Here is a 17,782-nt window from a genome sequence, read left to right as displayed (position 1 = left end):
ACACCATATTAAACTTTCTTAATGTTTTAATTCCACATTTTTATTGCCCATCAAACTCACTGATGATAGGAATCACTCCAATTACAACTCGTTACAAGACTAGATTACATTCGTAGGAAATTTATTGCCCGTAAAATTCGTAGCCAACAAGTGTCGATAATTCTGATATGAGAAATTATATTATGCGAATTAAAATGAAACACTTATTTTATGTGTTTGGACATTGTACGTTAAGAGAGGGCGGATGTGTATTTAGGAAAAAGCGCTGAATCCGTACGCTGAAATGTGCATGTGTTTAATATTTATGGAGCAAAGGTAAAAATATTTACGAGATATGTATGAAAACATAAAAATTTGAATTTTAACAAAATTTTAATTCCTGAATGTAATGATCTGTGTTTTTTTGTGGTTAAATTTCTTTGAGTATAAAATTTGTCTCGTATCGTTGAAATATCTTTAAAATATACGTCCTTTTTAAAAATATCTAACAAAATTTTGTATTTTTGAAATAACAGTGAAAATATTTACATGTCTGAAAACCTAGAACGATATACATGTGCCAATATGTAAAAAAAAAATTTGAAATTTTTGTGATCTAGGGAACACACCGGAAAATTTGCAAATAAATACATATCCGCCCTCTGCTCATCAAGTACGGTGGTGTGGAGTAAAAAGGAGCAATTTCCTGTGTCCAGCAGCATAATGGGTAAACGTAGGAACGTGATATATCCGATCTCATCTCGATCAAAACCTTCCATGCACAACGAACGAAGGATGCTTCTTCTTTTCTCCTCCGCTAAAACCGAGCAGCTTGGATTAAACACATGACGATCGTTTTTTTTGACGCGTCGGTCGATGCTAAAAAAAGGCGAGTTTATGCAGCTGGGAAACGAATCTCCTTAAGCTAAACAACGAGTCTCTCTCTCCTAATAAATTGGAATCATTCCACGTTTTTCTTCTTCTTTTTGGTGGTGAAATATGCAGAACTGATTGACCAGCCATCCAATAAGCGAGCAAGAAGGGCAGGCTTCAGAAAAAAGTGAGTGAGCAGGATGATGGAAATTAATCCATTCCGTGTGCATTGAAGACGACGACGACGTGCATGAATCTTGATGTGTCGACAAGAAAGAAATTAATAACGATCCAATTTGAGCAAACTGTTATGCGTACGTATGCACCAGTGTTTCTCCTGTTAAAAACACCTGCACGAAATTAGTGCACAAAAATGCGTTTAAACGAGTAATAACACCCACCAAAATCTGCAAAAGTGCAGGAAAATGCATTAAAGTGCAAATAAATATTTTAATATTGTAAATTTTTGTAGATATTTGAATAATTAAGAAATTAAGAAAAAAGTGCTGTTATAAGGTTTCCAATCAGTTTAGAAGTTTAGATAACCGGATGTTACCTTTGAGATACCAAAAATTTATAATTTCTGGAAACTATGAAATTCCAACTGCATTTCATTCACTTTTATGGATTTTTATTTATTTTATGCATTTATGTAATGCACTTTTATGCACCACATATACACTAATATTGTGCCCTCAAAACGAAACACTGGCATGTTCATACAATAATGTCCGCTACTGCAGGCCAGGCTACTTATTTATGTGGAGCCCATATGCAGATGTATGCAAGTCCGTACTCCTTCCAAATAATGGATTCACGGTCATTTCAAAGTTTTTAATCCGAGAATGAATACTTGTCTCATCATCGGACCGTGTTAATTTGTAAAGAGGGACCGATGACTTTTTAATCCTTTGATGAAACCGTGGACTAACAACGACGGAAAATTAGCCGTCATCACACCCAACACCTAATCTCTTCCTCCATTTACATATGTATGCGTCCATTGCGGACGGGGAGAAAATTAACACTCGCTTTGAAAAGAATGGGAGGCAGGCAGGCATTCACACAGAAACAGGAGCAGAGTCCAATTTTCCGACTCTTTTCTTCTCCGGACAAGATTACGGAACTTGTGGCAATGTCCCGCAATAATAAATTATGGGATCAGATCAAGCAGACAATAAAATAAAACATAATAGAAAGTTACACTCAAAATAAGGTAGTAATGTAATGAATCATTACCATGCGGAATGACTATGTGGCTCTACCACGTCGGTTACGATTTGTCGTAGAAATGGTAATAATAAGTTCAGGGAAATTCAAATTTAATACATAATGGTATTAACTTCCTTAATATTTGGTAATGAATTTGAATTTCCCTGAACTTATTATTACCATTTCTACGACAAATCGTAACCGACGTGGTAGAGCCACATAGTCATTCCGCATGGTAATGATTCATTACTACCTTATTTCGAGTGTAGAAATCTAAGGCGGTGTATGGATTATATTTACCGGCGGAGAGATGACCGTACGACCCGCTGGCGGCAGAAGACCCTCTGGACCCATTGACTAAGGACACCAAGGAAGGCGAGAACCGGATCATGGAGTTGATGTCGAAAGAATCCGAGTACGGCGAGCATGAAAGCGCTGAAAGAGATAAAGTTTCGTCAAATATGTATCATCCATATTTTTCATGTGGTTTACAATATTCTAACAATTGAAGTCTCCCAGCGTATGCTGATAAAATTTGATCAAATCAGTGTCAATCGATGAGAAATTTAATTAATATGGAATTTGGCAACGACATGATCTCCCAACGGCCACGTTTGGCCGAGATATTTTCATCTGAAGAGGAGAAAATATTCGCAGTGTGGTTTGCAAATTTTATACTAATTAAATTTGATACTAGTCTGGTCAAAATCTGAAAGCAGATGTTTGGAGACCTTCAAGGTTTTTGATGGCTTATTTTTCGGACATATTTTTAGTGTGAAGTCACTTACCACGCTTCCTGTTGGCACGGGCGTTGAGACTGGCGCGGGGGCTGGCAAATCGGGCGTCTGTAAAAAATAAAGGAGGAAATAAATAAATACGGCAACCTTGATAATTTATTAAGCCCGTTAACAAAAGGTAATCGGATCGACCATCTCCCTCAATTTGTCGTTCGCCTCGTCACCAAATTTTATTTTATTGCTGGATTATGCTAATTTAAGACAAACAAGGCATTGTCAACCCTAATAATCTGTGTTGAATTGAAATCCAGTTTTGAGCTGGGTTCAATATCTAAACTGAACTGAACAGAATGCTCGTGGGTCGGTATTTAGCAACGAATGAGTAAATGCTGTGCTGGTAGTGGGTTGATAGATGGGCATTTGTTTGAATAGGAAAAAAATCATATCGTGGCCGATGGTGCCAAACGTAAGGAGTTGGCCGTTGGACGGTCCGAGCTACGTCCAATAAATCTCACCTTCTTGTCAACAAATTCACACGTTGAAATTCGACTCGCGCAATTAAATGGGATTATTATTTAACCAACCCAACTATTAACCGTGGGCAAGCAAATGCATAGACGCTGAGCGGTAGATATCTTGCAGACGTTAATATGTATGGTCCAATTACGCAATTGTGTAATGTGTGCCTTGAGCAGATGTGTACAACGAGATATTTATATCTTTGGGTGCACATTTGCATTTATGTGAGCTATGATTTTTAATAATTTTGGCACGGTTTCTAACTAATCGATAAAGAAACAAGGGTGTTTTTTTTCTTTTGGGAAAGTACATGGGTACACTCGAAATAAGGTAGTAATGAATCATTACCATGCGGAATGACTATGTGTCTCTACCACATCGGTTACGATTTGTCGCGGAAATGGTAATAATAAGTTCAGGGAAATTCAAGTTGATTACCAGAAATTAAGGAAGTGAATACCATTATGTATTAAATTTGAATTTCCCTGAAATTATTGTTACCATTTCTGCGACAAATCGTAACCGACGTGGTAGAGCCACATAGTCATTCCGCATGGTAATGATTCATTACCACCTTATTTTGAGTGTATGAAAACTTTGAAGATATCGAAGTAATACTTACTGTCGAAGGCGAAAGCGAGCTCTGCGGAGGAGAGCGTGCTGGCTGCGGGGTGAAGATCGTTCAAACTTCTGGGGCAAAAACCAGCCGAGGCAGCGACACTCATGTAATCCGGGGGCATTCCCAACCCCGTCGTCGAGCCTGAAACCAAAACAACAATTTATCAATCACCGTTTTTTTTCACAAGAGGAATTTCGGATGACACCCGGGCAAAAAAGGTAACAAATTGCGCCCAATAAATAAGCTCGGCTTATCGTGTGAGTAAGGTGCCGTCGTCACCTTATCAGTGAGAAATTAACACCGCTGATATTAAAGGCTTAAATTCCTGAGTAATAAGGTATAAAAAGGGTAAAAGTTTAAGCTACGGGAACGGTGAGCTCATTACTTAATCATTTTACTTACAAGGGGTGTGCCAGGTTTGTTCCGTGCAGCTTTTTGCAAAATAAATATGCAACATGTCTACTAAATGTGAAAAACTTCTAGTTCAAAACTTGGACCAGTACGCAAAAACCGCAGATTCTGTTAACTTAAAATTTGAAAAAAAACACTATTTTCCACAAAGTCAGTTTTGGGGACTGAAAATCCATCGATTCCGCAGTGGAAAATGGAGCACATTTTTATTCTAAACTTTACAAAATGCTGGTTTTTGCGAATGTGTAGAATTACGTTGCAAAAAAAGACTGCAAGGAACAAGACTTACAGACCCGTGTGAATTTTAGTTTTGATTTGTAATTCTATGACTAGTGAAAGTATTTGCATTTTTATTCGGGTTTACTTTCTGATAATGGCGATGACAATCACGACATGACACTCATCCGACCAGATACATATTTCCTGATAAAAAGTGCGGCTTATTCCCTCTCCAAGTAATTTGACACTTTTGTCATCTCCATGATCTGATAAAACCTCAACGGTTCGGATGCACAGATAAATTTAAAATTTGTTTCGAACGAAGGGGACGAAAAATGGCAGAGTGCGTGCCTCCAAGGCTCCCCTCTGGATTCAAGAGCTAAATTACTGCCAGGTTCAAAGGGCCAGAAAAAAAGCCAACGTCTACTTGTTAGATGGTCAATTATCTATCTGCTTATCTAGTGCACACGATTATCTCGCATCCCGATCATCCAACATTCATTCCAACACCGGGACGACCGCAGTTTGGCATTTCATGTCCATCCGATTATTTGGAGGCTTGCACACTAATGATGTAATAATGATAATGATACCCTTCGCCCCAGCTAATCCCTTGCCACTCGTTGGCTCCCTTCAGTTTCCGCCAGAGTTATGCACTTATCTATCAAGTCCCATTTCCCCTCATTTTTAGCATGCCAGTTCAGAAGCAATCTTTACTTTGGAGTTAAAATATTTATTTCTCCGTGTTTTGCTGGAACCATTATGAAAAAGGTGGCACTAATAAAATGAAAATATGATGGCTCCAGTGTTGCGGTAACCACTTGGAAGAAAGTGTTTTTTTGCAACTAGTTTGCCCTACAAGAAATGCAAGGCGCGCAAGAAACTCCGCACCGCCGCTAAAATTCATTCAGCGCCTTGCGAAATGACGAATATTTCTTGCAGTTTCTTGCACCTCACATTTTGTGCGTTGCTTGTTTTGCAATGCAACATAGCAAACCCGTAATAAAAACAACATAAATCGATACTTTGGTTGATCAATTATATTAAAACAATGAGACGTTTCTCATTCAGCACATCGTATTTATGACGATAGGACAACTTCGAGTTCTCCTGGGACGAGTATCTCTGCATAAAATCGACGACAAGAGAGTCCTGATGACCCATGCGAACACGTTTGCCCACGGAAGAGGCCACATTCATCATTCACTTGTTAAAAATTGTCATCATATGCCACACGTCCCGTCCGTCGTAACCAGCGTGCATGCATTATTACAGACTTTCCACTGCAGCCCGAGAGGTTATCAAGGACTCCATCTCGGCTGGGCACACGGGTCCTCCTCCTGATAAATTAGAATGCTCTGGGTGCACTGAGCATTGTTTAACCAGCGCAACAACCCTTGTGCCCATTCTCAAAATGCATCATCAACAGCAGCTATTTATTTAGGTAGGAGACCATTTCATGAATGGGCCACCTCCTCCACAAATTATTAGTCTTAAAAATATGTACATGTGTTGAATGAAACTTGTGCCAAAATCTCGAAATAGCGATGCCATTTAGGAGCACAAGGTCCAACGAAGCCTCGCAAATTCCCATCATTTCTTCTCCTCCGCAGACAAAGGGGCCGTTTAACGTGTCAAACGAAGCAATTCTCTCCTCCTCGTACTTAGCAGCACATGATGAGCACTTTGATTAAATGGTTTACATAACATAATGAGTATAGCGCACCTCACACACAAAAGGATAAAATCATCATGAAATGAAATCTATCTCATGCCGAAGCCTCATTATCCTAATAGTATTAGGATAATCGCTCCTGCTCCTGCTGCTGCTGGTGGTAGCAGCTTCTTCAGATTAGAATTCCTATACTGTTCGACAGAGCTGGGCAAAATAGTGCGTCGAAATGAAGTGTTTTGCGTTTTTCGCAGGGTTTGGATTTTGAGGGTTGCTGCACTCACAAAAACACGAAAATCAACGTGGAGAAGGCAAAAATGGTGCGAAAATGCAGATTTTGTGAGGAAATTAACTTTTTATCCCTGTCGAAATAAGGTGTTTTTAAAAAATTGTGAAAACAATGTATTTTGGCACGGAAAAACCGTGTATTTTCCTGACTGTTGCCTTTTCCATGTAGATTGACGTCTTTTCGTGGACCCTGGAAATCCAAACTCTAGGAAAATACTGCGTCAAAATACCGTATTTTGAGTTAATATTTAGGCCAGCCCTGGCATTGGGACATGAAGAAGAAGAAAGAATGGGTGTGTGGTTGGAGTGAAATGACACGAAAATGAATTCCCTTTCTCAGTCAGTTTAAACACGCACACCAAGCTCTTTAGCTTCATCGTCGGAGGAGGACAAGAAACTTTTCATTCAAATTTTGCTGGGTCGAGGAAAAAAATATTATGTATTATTATGCATCGGAATTACTACTTGTGTATCGTGAACCTTCACCCGCAGCCTTCTGTCGCGCATATTACTATTACTTACGTCCCATTTAATCCTTCGCACATATGTCTCGTTTATCAATCTTCCTCTTTTCCACTAACTAAATATTCAAATTCGATCCTACCAATGAGTTTGCCATGAATTCAGTACAACTAGTCACAAACTTGTGCAAAATTGAAATTTTTATTAAGAGTTCCAGGTAAATTTAGGGTATAGATTCCAACAAAAAAAATTCCAACAAAAAAAATTGAAAAATCAACATGTCTACGGCTCATTTACGGTCCATTAATAGTTTGGTTTCAAAATTAAAAAGTTAAAATGCTTGTATTTATTTTAAACCATTTAATCGCAAATTAATTTGGGAATGCTAAAAAAATCAATTTTGCACAAGTTGGTGCCTGCGGTTATAGTGAATTTAAGGCTAACTCATCTTCAACTCATGTAGAACTCATCTGCCTTCACCACTCATTCTAAATATTTTAGGCGTAATAAGTCTAAGGAAATCCTTGATGCAATGATAATGATCCTTCATTCAATTTGCGAGGAGAGAAAGAGTATGTAGCCATGTGTAGAATGTGGTGGAATTATTGAGATCTGGATGCCATAAAAGTCAGGAGCAGCGTGTCGTCTCTGTTTTGCAGCTTCCGTTGTGCGACAGTGACATTCACTTCATCCTGACCGAGGTTGCTTGTCACATAAAATGGGTGAACAAAGAAGTGATTATTTTTAAACTTTTTTTCCTCCTCTTCTTCTTGGCTAAACTAACAAGGCGACGGGACGATGAGGAATAAATGTCAGGCTGGCAAAGCAAAGTCTTCCTCTGCTTTTTAATAAATGGCGTGGCGTGGTGGCGTGGCACATGTGATAATTTCAAGTGACATCACCTCACTTTCATGAAAAAAGTACCAAAATCATTGTCAGTGGCTGCGGAAGCCGTGGGGACGTTTTGGGATAGTAAAATTGTAGGGCGGGGTTTACATAAGGTGGGGAGATGATGTGGAAATTGTCCCCACACTTCCGCGGTCACTGATTATAGTCGTGGTATTTTCTAAGCTCGCAATATGCATCAAATTGTGCTCAAATTCTTCAAATTCCGTCGAAAAAAATGCAAGATTCTCTCGAATCGAGTTCCAGATGAGGGTTTAATTGGTGCTCTGGATAAAAAAAAGAGATCAATTCTTGGCGTATCGCACTTGATAAGGAAAAATTTAAAATATTTTTGTGATGCTGCTGTTAAATAAATCCGTGTGAGAAAAAAGCGTGGAGCGAGCGATTTGCGGTATTTTTTCTCATTTGTCACCTGTCTTGCCTGCGCATTTGGGAGGAAGGCCGGATAATCTATGGTTGTTCGCGTCTCTTCTTCTTGTTCTTATCGGGAATGAGGTGACACCTCTTTTTTGCCCTTCAACAAGATCTGTGGGATGGGAGTACATGTGTAAATTGTGGATATTTTTCCTCCTCTAGGTATTATGGAGGGATGCGTGTGATGACGGGGTTGTTGGCGTTTGATGAGACAAAAACATAAATAAACGATGAATGGGAAGGCGTATGAAGATAAACAGTTGGCGTATGTACGGGCAGACATTTGTAAAACAAATCTCGTCCGCTATTGAGATTAACCCTTCACCCGAAAGAGAGAGAGGAGAAAACAAGCCACCCGGTCCCGGGAGAAACAGATTCGTATTATTTCCCCTGGCGTCAGATAACCAACATGTGCTCGGAAAAAAAGCTTTGATCTCTGCCCGACTAAAGACTATTATATCCCGTGATGAGCATGATGATTATGTGTGCAACGTATCAACGTTACAGGGTTTCGCTACTGTCCAAAACTGGTTCTAGACATCGAATTTTGGACGTCCAAAACGTTAAAAAAAGTGTCCAAAATTGAAAGTGGGGAAAAATTTGGCAATTTTTTATTATTGAATTTTTCGATAACCCGTTGACGTGTACATATGCAATCTCCCATTAATTTTGAGCATTTTGATGTATAATACGACATCGTTTATAAAATTTCTTAATTCCTCATAAGAAAATATGTTAAAACAAAGGCTTCTCTAAATTTCGTGGTACATATCTATCACACCAAAATGCTCATAATTAATGGGAGATTGCATAATTATCTGTGCATAGATTTGCAAAACATCGTTAGTAAAGATCTTATAAAAAATTATGCTCCGTTTTCCAGTGTTGGACGTGTTTGAAGTCAACTTCAAAAATAGTTTTGGACGTCTAAAACGAAACACTGCAACTTTACCTTGCTTTTTAAGGGCGTGAAATGCATCCATTGAGATGGGAGGAAATTATCCGCTCTGGCAGTCTGTAAAGAAGAAGGATGCGTGCTTTCTCCTAATTTCGAGTGCTTAAACGTCCTGTCAAACGGGACTGGGCACAGCTTACGTGCGTAGCTGCTCAACCTTCTCGTGGCACTTGACGTTGACAATAAAAATGCCGAGATGCGATCTGGTAAAGTTGTCAACCCGATGTGACGACCAGCAACAAATTGATCATTACACACGCATTGAGGACCCAAATCTGAATAAAATGCTCATTTAGATAAGAAACGCATCCCTGATTGAGCAAAGTAAGTGGGTGATGTGTCAGCCAGCCAGGTAGGGTCCCGTTTTGTGCAGGGAGGGAGGACCACACCCTTCGAAATAAATTGGATTGACCGGTGAAACCCGGTCCCATTAAAATTAGAGAAGGTGAACATTTTGGGCCATTAATAGCGCGACAATCGCATCCGTCAAGTGGACAACCTTTAACCTTCTGCATCTTATTTAAGTTGGTGGACTGGACTGTAAGTCGAATGATATTTGAATACTTGAAATTGGAAAAATTCCAGAAGGCTTTAGCCCGAGTCAGGTGGTTACTAATGATTAAGCCTTGAGGTGGGTATAATAAATATGATTGCTACTAGTTTTTATTTTTCGACAGATTTTGCTGATTTTGGAACTTACATAACTCCTAATTTTGCATGTTCTACGTGTGTGCAAAAATTTCAAGTGGATTTGATAAGTTTTATGTAAGTTTTAAATGACAGGCATAGACAGACATCCAGTCAGGTAAGCCCTGACTCGAGCTAAACATGTATTTATTCTACTTATGCATGCACGAAAATATGCGAATCGAGATACTTTTTGCACAACTATCTATATAGAGTACAAATTTAGCATTATTTAGCCTAATACATTTGATACAAATAATTAATGAAATGGGAGCTACTTTAGCAAATGTGAACTTTACTGCTCACGACGGATGGCTGCACGAAAGGTTGAAATAGTTTTGCGAGGTGTTTCTGTCCTTGCTTCCACCTAGCAATCATCCACTGATAAACTTGGACTCGTTCACGACACAGAAAAAGAGGTGAACATGCGATGGATTCCATTATTGTAAAAATATCTAGTCGCGTAATTTATTTATGTATTATTCTTCTCCGCTTTCATAACGGAGCCATTTTTGTTGTGCTGGATGGATGGGATAGAAAGAAATGCTCATGAAAAAGGTGGGCCTTGGAATTTAGGGGATCAATATTTTACGTGGGTTTGTTCTATCTACTTAGCATAAAATGTTCTAAATTGCCACAATAGAGATCTCCAAGGGGATGCTCTCAGATTTTGAGCTAATTTTATGCGTGTGCTCTCCGATTTTGGGCAAATTTGTATCAAATCACAAATTTAATTCGTATGAAATTTGCAAAAGACGCCATCTCCTAATGGGCACGTTTGGCAGAGAGATTTGCATTTGCATTCGAAGAGAGAAAAGAACACGCCTTAAAGTTGACAAATTTTACACTTTCCAAATTTATTACTAACTCAAAGTTACTAATTTAATTTAGGATTGACACTAATTGCTCAAAATCGAATCGCATACGCTTAATTCTAAGATAAGAACCAATTTGCGAAATTAGCTAATAAGAAATTGCACGTACCTCTGGAGTCGGACGGACTGAGCCTGAAGGAGGAAGTGGGGCTGGTGTGGAGGCCGTAGAGGGGGTCCATGTATGGCGTGAGGCGTGAGTAGGCGGCTGCAGCAGCGGCATGGAGTTCCGCTGCCGACCCCGTCACTCCTGGCGTTGGCGTCCCCCCCAAAATCCCGCTCGGGATCCCACCCCCCTCACCCCCACTCCGACGACCCGCCAACAACGACAGCTCCGACAAGGACGGTCCACTCCCACTCACGGAAAGCCTGCAATTCAATTAGATACAAATTCAGTCACCAATTCATTTCAGGATGAAATTGCTTTATTAACAAATTTATGATGAGATGCGACAATCGAGAGAGCAGATTGAGGGTTAGATTAGGAAGGACGTAAAAATGGTCCGGAATTTGATCCCAAGACAGAAAACCAGTTAGCTGCGCGCTTACATATGTAAGTATGCGATTCAACGAATATGAATGTGGACATGTGCATCTGCATCGAGCGATTTAAAGGTTGAGGCTACTAAAAAAATGGATGGATGGATGAAGGCATGATTGATTGACGTTCCAATACAATGGTTACGACGAAGAGATTGATACAGTTTATGTGGTGGCATTGTTATTCAAATATTTCACATATTTAAGATCTTCTCAAATATTCCTGTCGTAAGAAGGCAAGTGCATGTCCACGTAAGTACACAAGCATGCTGGACGAGGTGTGCGTAGTTGCAATCAGGGTATTCCGACCTGGGTTTTAATGGGTTGGGTTTTATTGGGTTTTAATGGGTTTTAATGGGTTGTAAATGAATAAAACCCAGTGGGTTTTACCATGTTAAGTGGGTTTTATTTGGGTTTTAATGGGTTTTATTGGGTTTTATTGGGTTTTAATTGAGTTTTACTTAAAAACTACATTCTAAAAGTTAAATACATCTCCTATACGTTAGAAGACGTTATCTCAATTCATTCTAAAGCAGTTTATTTCATTACTATTCTAATATATGAAAATTCGGAACAATTCAATAATTGACTCCATCCTTTAGCATCACAGATTTCAAGTGTTATAAAACAAAATAATTTCCGAATAGATACAAATTCCTAATTATTTTTGTTAAGTTATTACTTAAAACTAATAAAACCCTATAAAACCCATTTAAACCCAATAAAACCCATTAAAACCCATGGGTTTTATAATTTTTGATTAAAACCCTGGGTTTTTCCGAACCCTGGTTGCAATCATACTTATATATGTACATATGAGCAATTTTTTAAAAACCCAGAGTAGAGCCTTCTTTAGCCCGAGTCAGGTTATTAGTAACAACTTGTTACTAATAATCGACTTTTCTATTTTTCCACACATTATCCTCATCTCCCAACTTGCCTCCTAATTTTGCATGTTCTGCCAGTTCTGCACGTGCGTGCAAAATTTCAAGAGAATTTAATAAGTTTTACGAGCGTAGTCGATAGACCTACAGACAGACCGACAAGATGTGTACATAAGTCCTGACTTGGGGTAAAAAAGCGTTGATTACAAATTGTTTGATTTTCCATCTCAAAATGGTCGTTTTAGTTTTTTTTAACATTTTGTGGAAGTACCTGTTCATTCTAATAACCTCATTTTACGCCCGTTTTCTGAGCACTAACGATGGCAAGGAATTTGAAAATTGGGGAGGCACTTTAACGATCTTTTTCCCTTTCAAGTGCTCGTTTTGTAAAGTTGAACACCTCGAAAAGCGCTTAAAACATGGTAATCACAGCTCCAAGAACACTTGATGTCAAAGTCTTATTTTATTGCTGGTTGGGTTGCATGATTCTCGACTTGTTCCGACTTTCCTTCCTACTTTTTCTCTGGAGAAGCCCAAAAAATCTAAATCAACATTGCAGCATCCCACATTAAAATTCCAAGCGTGGGGGAATTATTGTCTTGCATGAAGAGACTGACAAACCAGACGAAACATCTTAATTACCTCAAAACCACCACCAAATCACGACCATGGACCCTACGACTCGGCTCCTTTCTCATAATAGAGGTCTCCCAGCGTATGCTCTCCGATTTTGAGAAAATTAGTGTGAACCGATAAATAATTCAATTAGTATGAAATTTGTAAAAGACACGACCTCCCAATAGGCATTTTTGGCAGATATATTTGCATCCCAAGAGGAGAAAACGCAGAGTAAATTTGGAAAGTGCACATTTTTTCAACTTATCTCCTCCTTCATTTCGTTACATAATTCGTGAACGCTTGAATTGTTTTTGTTTAACGCCGTTTAAATGATTTTTAGGTAGATTGATAATAGTTTACAAGTTAGATGGATGGCTGCGAAGTGCCAATGTATAATTTTGGTATACTGGGTGAAAGAATTTGGTCAAAAAATTCAGGGTATTTTTATAAAAGTAGTCCCTTCCTCATTAAATTTTTAATCCGTCTGTGTCCGAATTCAGAAACAAAGTAAAATTTTTGCAAAATTGGAAAGCATCCGCTGGGAGACCTCCTTGCTCTCAGCGTAAATACACACCACCGACATGCTGATAACCTCTTAAGCATTCCCCTTTTAAACCCACGATGATAACGACTCTCTCTCTCTCCCAGAGTTTTATTTTGTGTGTGTGTTATTTAATTTGGTATGTAATAATGTCGGCTGATTTATAGCCTCACACATAAAATCAACAGCCAGTCACCTCTCGCATCGGAGGAGAAGATAGATAAACTCTGGTGTAGCCCACAACCTGCAATCATCAAACATCAACATCACATTTATGTAGCTGGAGAAGCGAAACCCGTCGTCTCGCTCACCTCACCCCCGGAGGACGGTGAACAAAGGGATGAGAATAACATGGTCGTGAGGTTGGAGGAGAGCTGAACAAAGGCTGCTCCGGACAAAAGAGCTGGGATGAGATGGAGAAAATAGAGACATTAAAATTTACTGCGACCCACAAAAAATGAAGAACAATTCTCGACCAACAACTACCTGTTGCGTCGTCTCTTCCTTCCTATTAAGCAGCCATCCAGACCTGGATTTCTCTCGGCCCTATTCATCCGTAATACTTACATAGTTTTACCAGGGCTGTGCAAACACCTCGTCGACTTGACTTTCGTTAGTAACGAGTCGGATATGATGAGTGTAATGAGCAGAGGGCGGATATGTATTTATTAATAACTTTTTCATTTTATGACGACGGACGACTCGAGTAGATTGTAAAAATTTCAAAATATTTTTACATATTGGGATTTTCGGACATATATATAAATATTTCTGGGATTATTTTGAAAATACGGAAATCGTATAGATATTTTTCCCAAAAGACGTAAATGTTTTGTAAATATTTCAACCATGTGAGACGAAATTGTTTTGTTTGCAGAAATAATTAAATAATAAAATTGTTAGGAGAATTCTTATTTTTATGTTTTATCGGGCATATTTTGTAAATGTTTTGGTATTTTATTATGCATATTAATTGCATATTTCATCGATTTTTCGTAACTACATATCCGCCCTCTGAAAACTAAGCAGATACAAGGAACGAGTGTAATCACGGAATCTCAATCTCAAAACCGACCCAAGAAGAAGAAGAAGATCATCTCTCTCCAAGAGTGTTTTTATCCAACCCTTTCTCACGCTGGGCTCGTCCTACATTAACGAAAGGACGGAATATCTGCTGAGCTGAGATGAAGCAAGATCATCATTCTCGACTGGATGCGACTTAACCGAGTCAGCATCAATCTTAATCCTCTCTCCTTGGAACAAGGGAAGGAGAGATTCTGGCCGAAAATCTCTCCGTATTTATTCCTCGGTATAAAAAATGGAGCTATTTGTTTAAGGATTTCTTCCTCAGAGAGATAATTACTTAATCACGAGTGATAATCATCATAAATAAAAAAGGATACACAACAATTTTCAAAGAAATGCAAAGCTCGTGTTTTGTATTTGTGTAAAGGGCGGAATGGAAATAAATAAATAAATAAAAAATTGGTTAAAAAGACGGAAACCATGTCTCATTACTGTTGCCCACAGTGGAACATGGCAAATCTCCACTTTTACGTACCTATTCCTCCAGTTTTTCCTTAACTCTCTGTCCATGAAAAAAAACGAGTTGGGTTGTGAAACGCAAGAAATTTCAATGGCTAGAATTTTGTGGATGTCGCAAGTTAAAATGCGTCTCTTAAATCTAACTCATGTACACTTTCAGACAGAAAAGTGGCCTACAACTGGATTGCTGCTGGAGTTTTAGCTTTTTTAAATGTAAGATTTCTAAAAACCAGAGGAGAGAACTTGTCTGTAAATAAATTTCGAAATGCGATAATTTTATGATTCTCTAAATCGCATTTTACATAATGAAGATGAATCTCGTTATTATCTGGGATTGGCGACAAGGACAAGATCACCAGCCACGGAAACTTATCTCTGATTGGCATTACATTAGTCGTATCGTTACAATCTTGACCCTTGATTGAAGCATGTATCGAATCAGGCAAACAATTTATCCAGAAGTAGCCGTGTAAGATAAGTATAGCGATTTTCCTTTATCATGCTGGACTAAAAAAGCGAGGAGAAGAATTTGGAATTCCACATTTTTATCAAACATGAAATGAGCTGTCTTCTTCTTGGTCGGATAGGGAATGAAAATTGAATATCTTTATCTCGCTGGCTCTCCTGCAGGATTCCAGCATCTCATTTGGAAAACAAAGTCGACTTTTTCCCAGCGAGGCCGGAGGGGGCTGTCAAAAGTCTAAATAATAATATCATGTATGAATGCATTATTATTATAATGATGACCAAGCAGGGTCCCTCTGAGGAACATTCCAAAGTCCTCCTCCCGCAGCTAAGCAACTCAAAAATCTCTTCATTTCCTCCTCAACACACGATTGATTCTTCTCCTTAAACTTATATATGCAGCTATTTGCATGACACATGTATAAGTATGTAACATCAATTAAACGGCCCAAATTAAGAAACGTCAAGAGTAAATGGTCTTTCACAAATCAAAATGTGAACTAATATGCATGCACAATTTAGAAAAGTAGTAATTCCAAACACGCAGCAAGTGTTTCTGACTTGACCGAGTTTCAATATTATTTATATGTATTATAATTATGTTTTCCTGCCATTTACACATTCCCGATTGAAGGAACGACCTGGAGTAAAATGTTGAGCTGAGAAATCACATAGTTTTATTAGTGAGTTGCATGTAGCTCTAAATATCTAACAATGGAGGTCTCCCAACGTATGCTCATAGATTTGGACCAAACTAGTGTCAATCGATCACACATATAATTAGTATCAAATTTGCAAATGGAACCATCTGCCAGTGCGCAGGTTTGGCGGAGATATTTGCATCCAAAGCGGGAAAAATGCCCAGGAAATTCGGAAAATGAAAAATATGCCAGCCTTTTGGTGCGTTTTCTCCTCTTTTTATGCAAATATCTCCGCCAAACCTGCGCATTGGCAGATAGTTCCATTTGCAAATTTCATCCTAATTATATTCGTGATCGATTGGCACTAATTTCGTCCAAATCTTTGAGCATACGTTGGGAGACCTCCATTGTCAGTAGATAAACACGGAATGAACGATTGCGTAATATTGTGTGTAATAAATATGTAACGAAAATGAAATGCGTCTACATACATTCGACTGACAAGGAGATGCATGATGCCTCACTTTGATTTGGTTTGATGCAGACATGGTGCAATTTATTAAGAAGATGATGCCCTGCTAACGAGTGGATGAGCAAAGCAAACACATGAGAGACAAGAGAACAGATCCGCCCAATCAACCACACCCACCTCCATTTATTTAACTATGATGAAAATACCAAGTTTTTAAGAAGATTGGGATATGGTAGATGCGGAAAATGTAATATTTTCGAAATTCTAAAATTCTACGCTTTTCATAAATATATTTAGTAACACGAGCATTTTGATCTATTTATTTTAAGGATAAAATGACCAATTTATCTTATTTTCTTTTCAACCTTTGAATGAGACGAGGGAGCAATTTGGCATTTCATTTTATTTAACAGAAAACCTTCAACTCTGGATCGTTTGGTTTCTCTTTATTTCTTTTTTCTCGCTGTATTGTAAAGTTTCTTTTATTTTGTGCGCCGCCTGGAAATCTATTCGTCTGTAAAAACGAATATCTGTGGGTTTTCTTGTACGTTCGGTTGCGTGACTTTCCAAGAAGTGAACATTTAGGAGCTAACAATGAAGAAAATTGGTGTGGATACGTACACGACTGGACCCAACAACCCGCAGTAGAATGTGAATCCCACCAGTCAGTGGCCGCGGAAGGGTGTGGACATAGGGACAATACCCCCCACGGGTATTCGATGTCCGCACCATATATATCTTATATAAACCCATCCCTCTCTTCTCTTAAATATCCTACAATGGCAATGTCCCCAGATGTCCTCACTGCTTCCGCGGCCACTGCCACGAGTTTTTCTGCTCGTCGTCCCGTTTACCGAGAGAGATGCAGTTTACAACCCAACTAACGAACCCACAAAACTCAATTCCTGCCAGTCTCTGAGGGAATTTAAACACTTTAAAAAGTCAAAACAACGAAATAACTAACACCAACTTGCTGGCGTACTAACAACAAAACACGCATAAAGTTATGTAACAGAAGAGAGAATGAAGAAATCTCGGACGAGTAGATAATTGCCACCACTTGTAAATCGTAGTATTTCTCTTTTTCTTAATAAACCTCTGCTCCAAATTGTGTAGAAAATGTTTAAAAAATACTTGTCTCACTCATATTTTAGTATTCGGCCTTTTTTTCGCTTTTTTATTACTAATTATTTTAACACGACGACGTGATCAAAGTTCATATTCACCTGCTCGCCACATTTCGAACCTTCT

At 38.7% G+C, this 17,782-nt stretch overlaps 1 protein-coding gene across 2 annotated transcripts in view; it reads right to left on the bottom strand.

Moving 5' to 3' along the window:
* The window catches only part of LOC110856078 (transcriptional activator GLI3), an 87,801-nt gene that overhangs the window by 10,815 nt on the left and 59,204 nt on the right, over window positions 1–17,782 (bottom strand). For both annotated transcript variants that reach the window (XM_022104520.2, XM_035856626.1), the window contains 4 exons: window positions 10,938–11,194; window positions 3,943–4,080; window positions 2,853–2,909; window positions 2,365–2,499 (listed from right to left, as the gene is read on the bottom strand). In XM_022104520.2, the coding sequence (XP_021960212.2) occupies window positions 2,365–2,499; window positions 2,853–2,909; window positions 3,943–4,080; window positions 10,938–11,194 (587 nt within the window). The remainder of the gene's footprint in view (window positions 1–2,364; window positions 2,500–2,852; window positions 2,910–3,942; window positions 4,081–10,937; window positions 11,195–17,782) is intronic.

The sequence above is a fragment of the Folsomia candida genome, unplaced genomic scaffold (assembly GCF_002217175.1).
Source record: "Folsomia candida strain VU population unplaced genomic scaffold, ASM221717v1 Fcan01_Sc014, whole genome shotgun sequence".
Taxonomy (NCBI): domain Eukaryota; kingdom Metazoa; phylum Arthropoda; class Collembola; order Entomobryomorpha; family Isotomidae; genus Folsomia; species Folsomia candida.
Note: the sequence above shows the minus strand (reverse complement) of the source record. Positions and strands in the feature narration are given on the sequence as shown.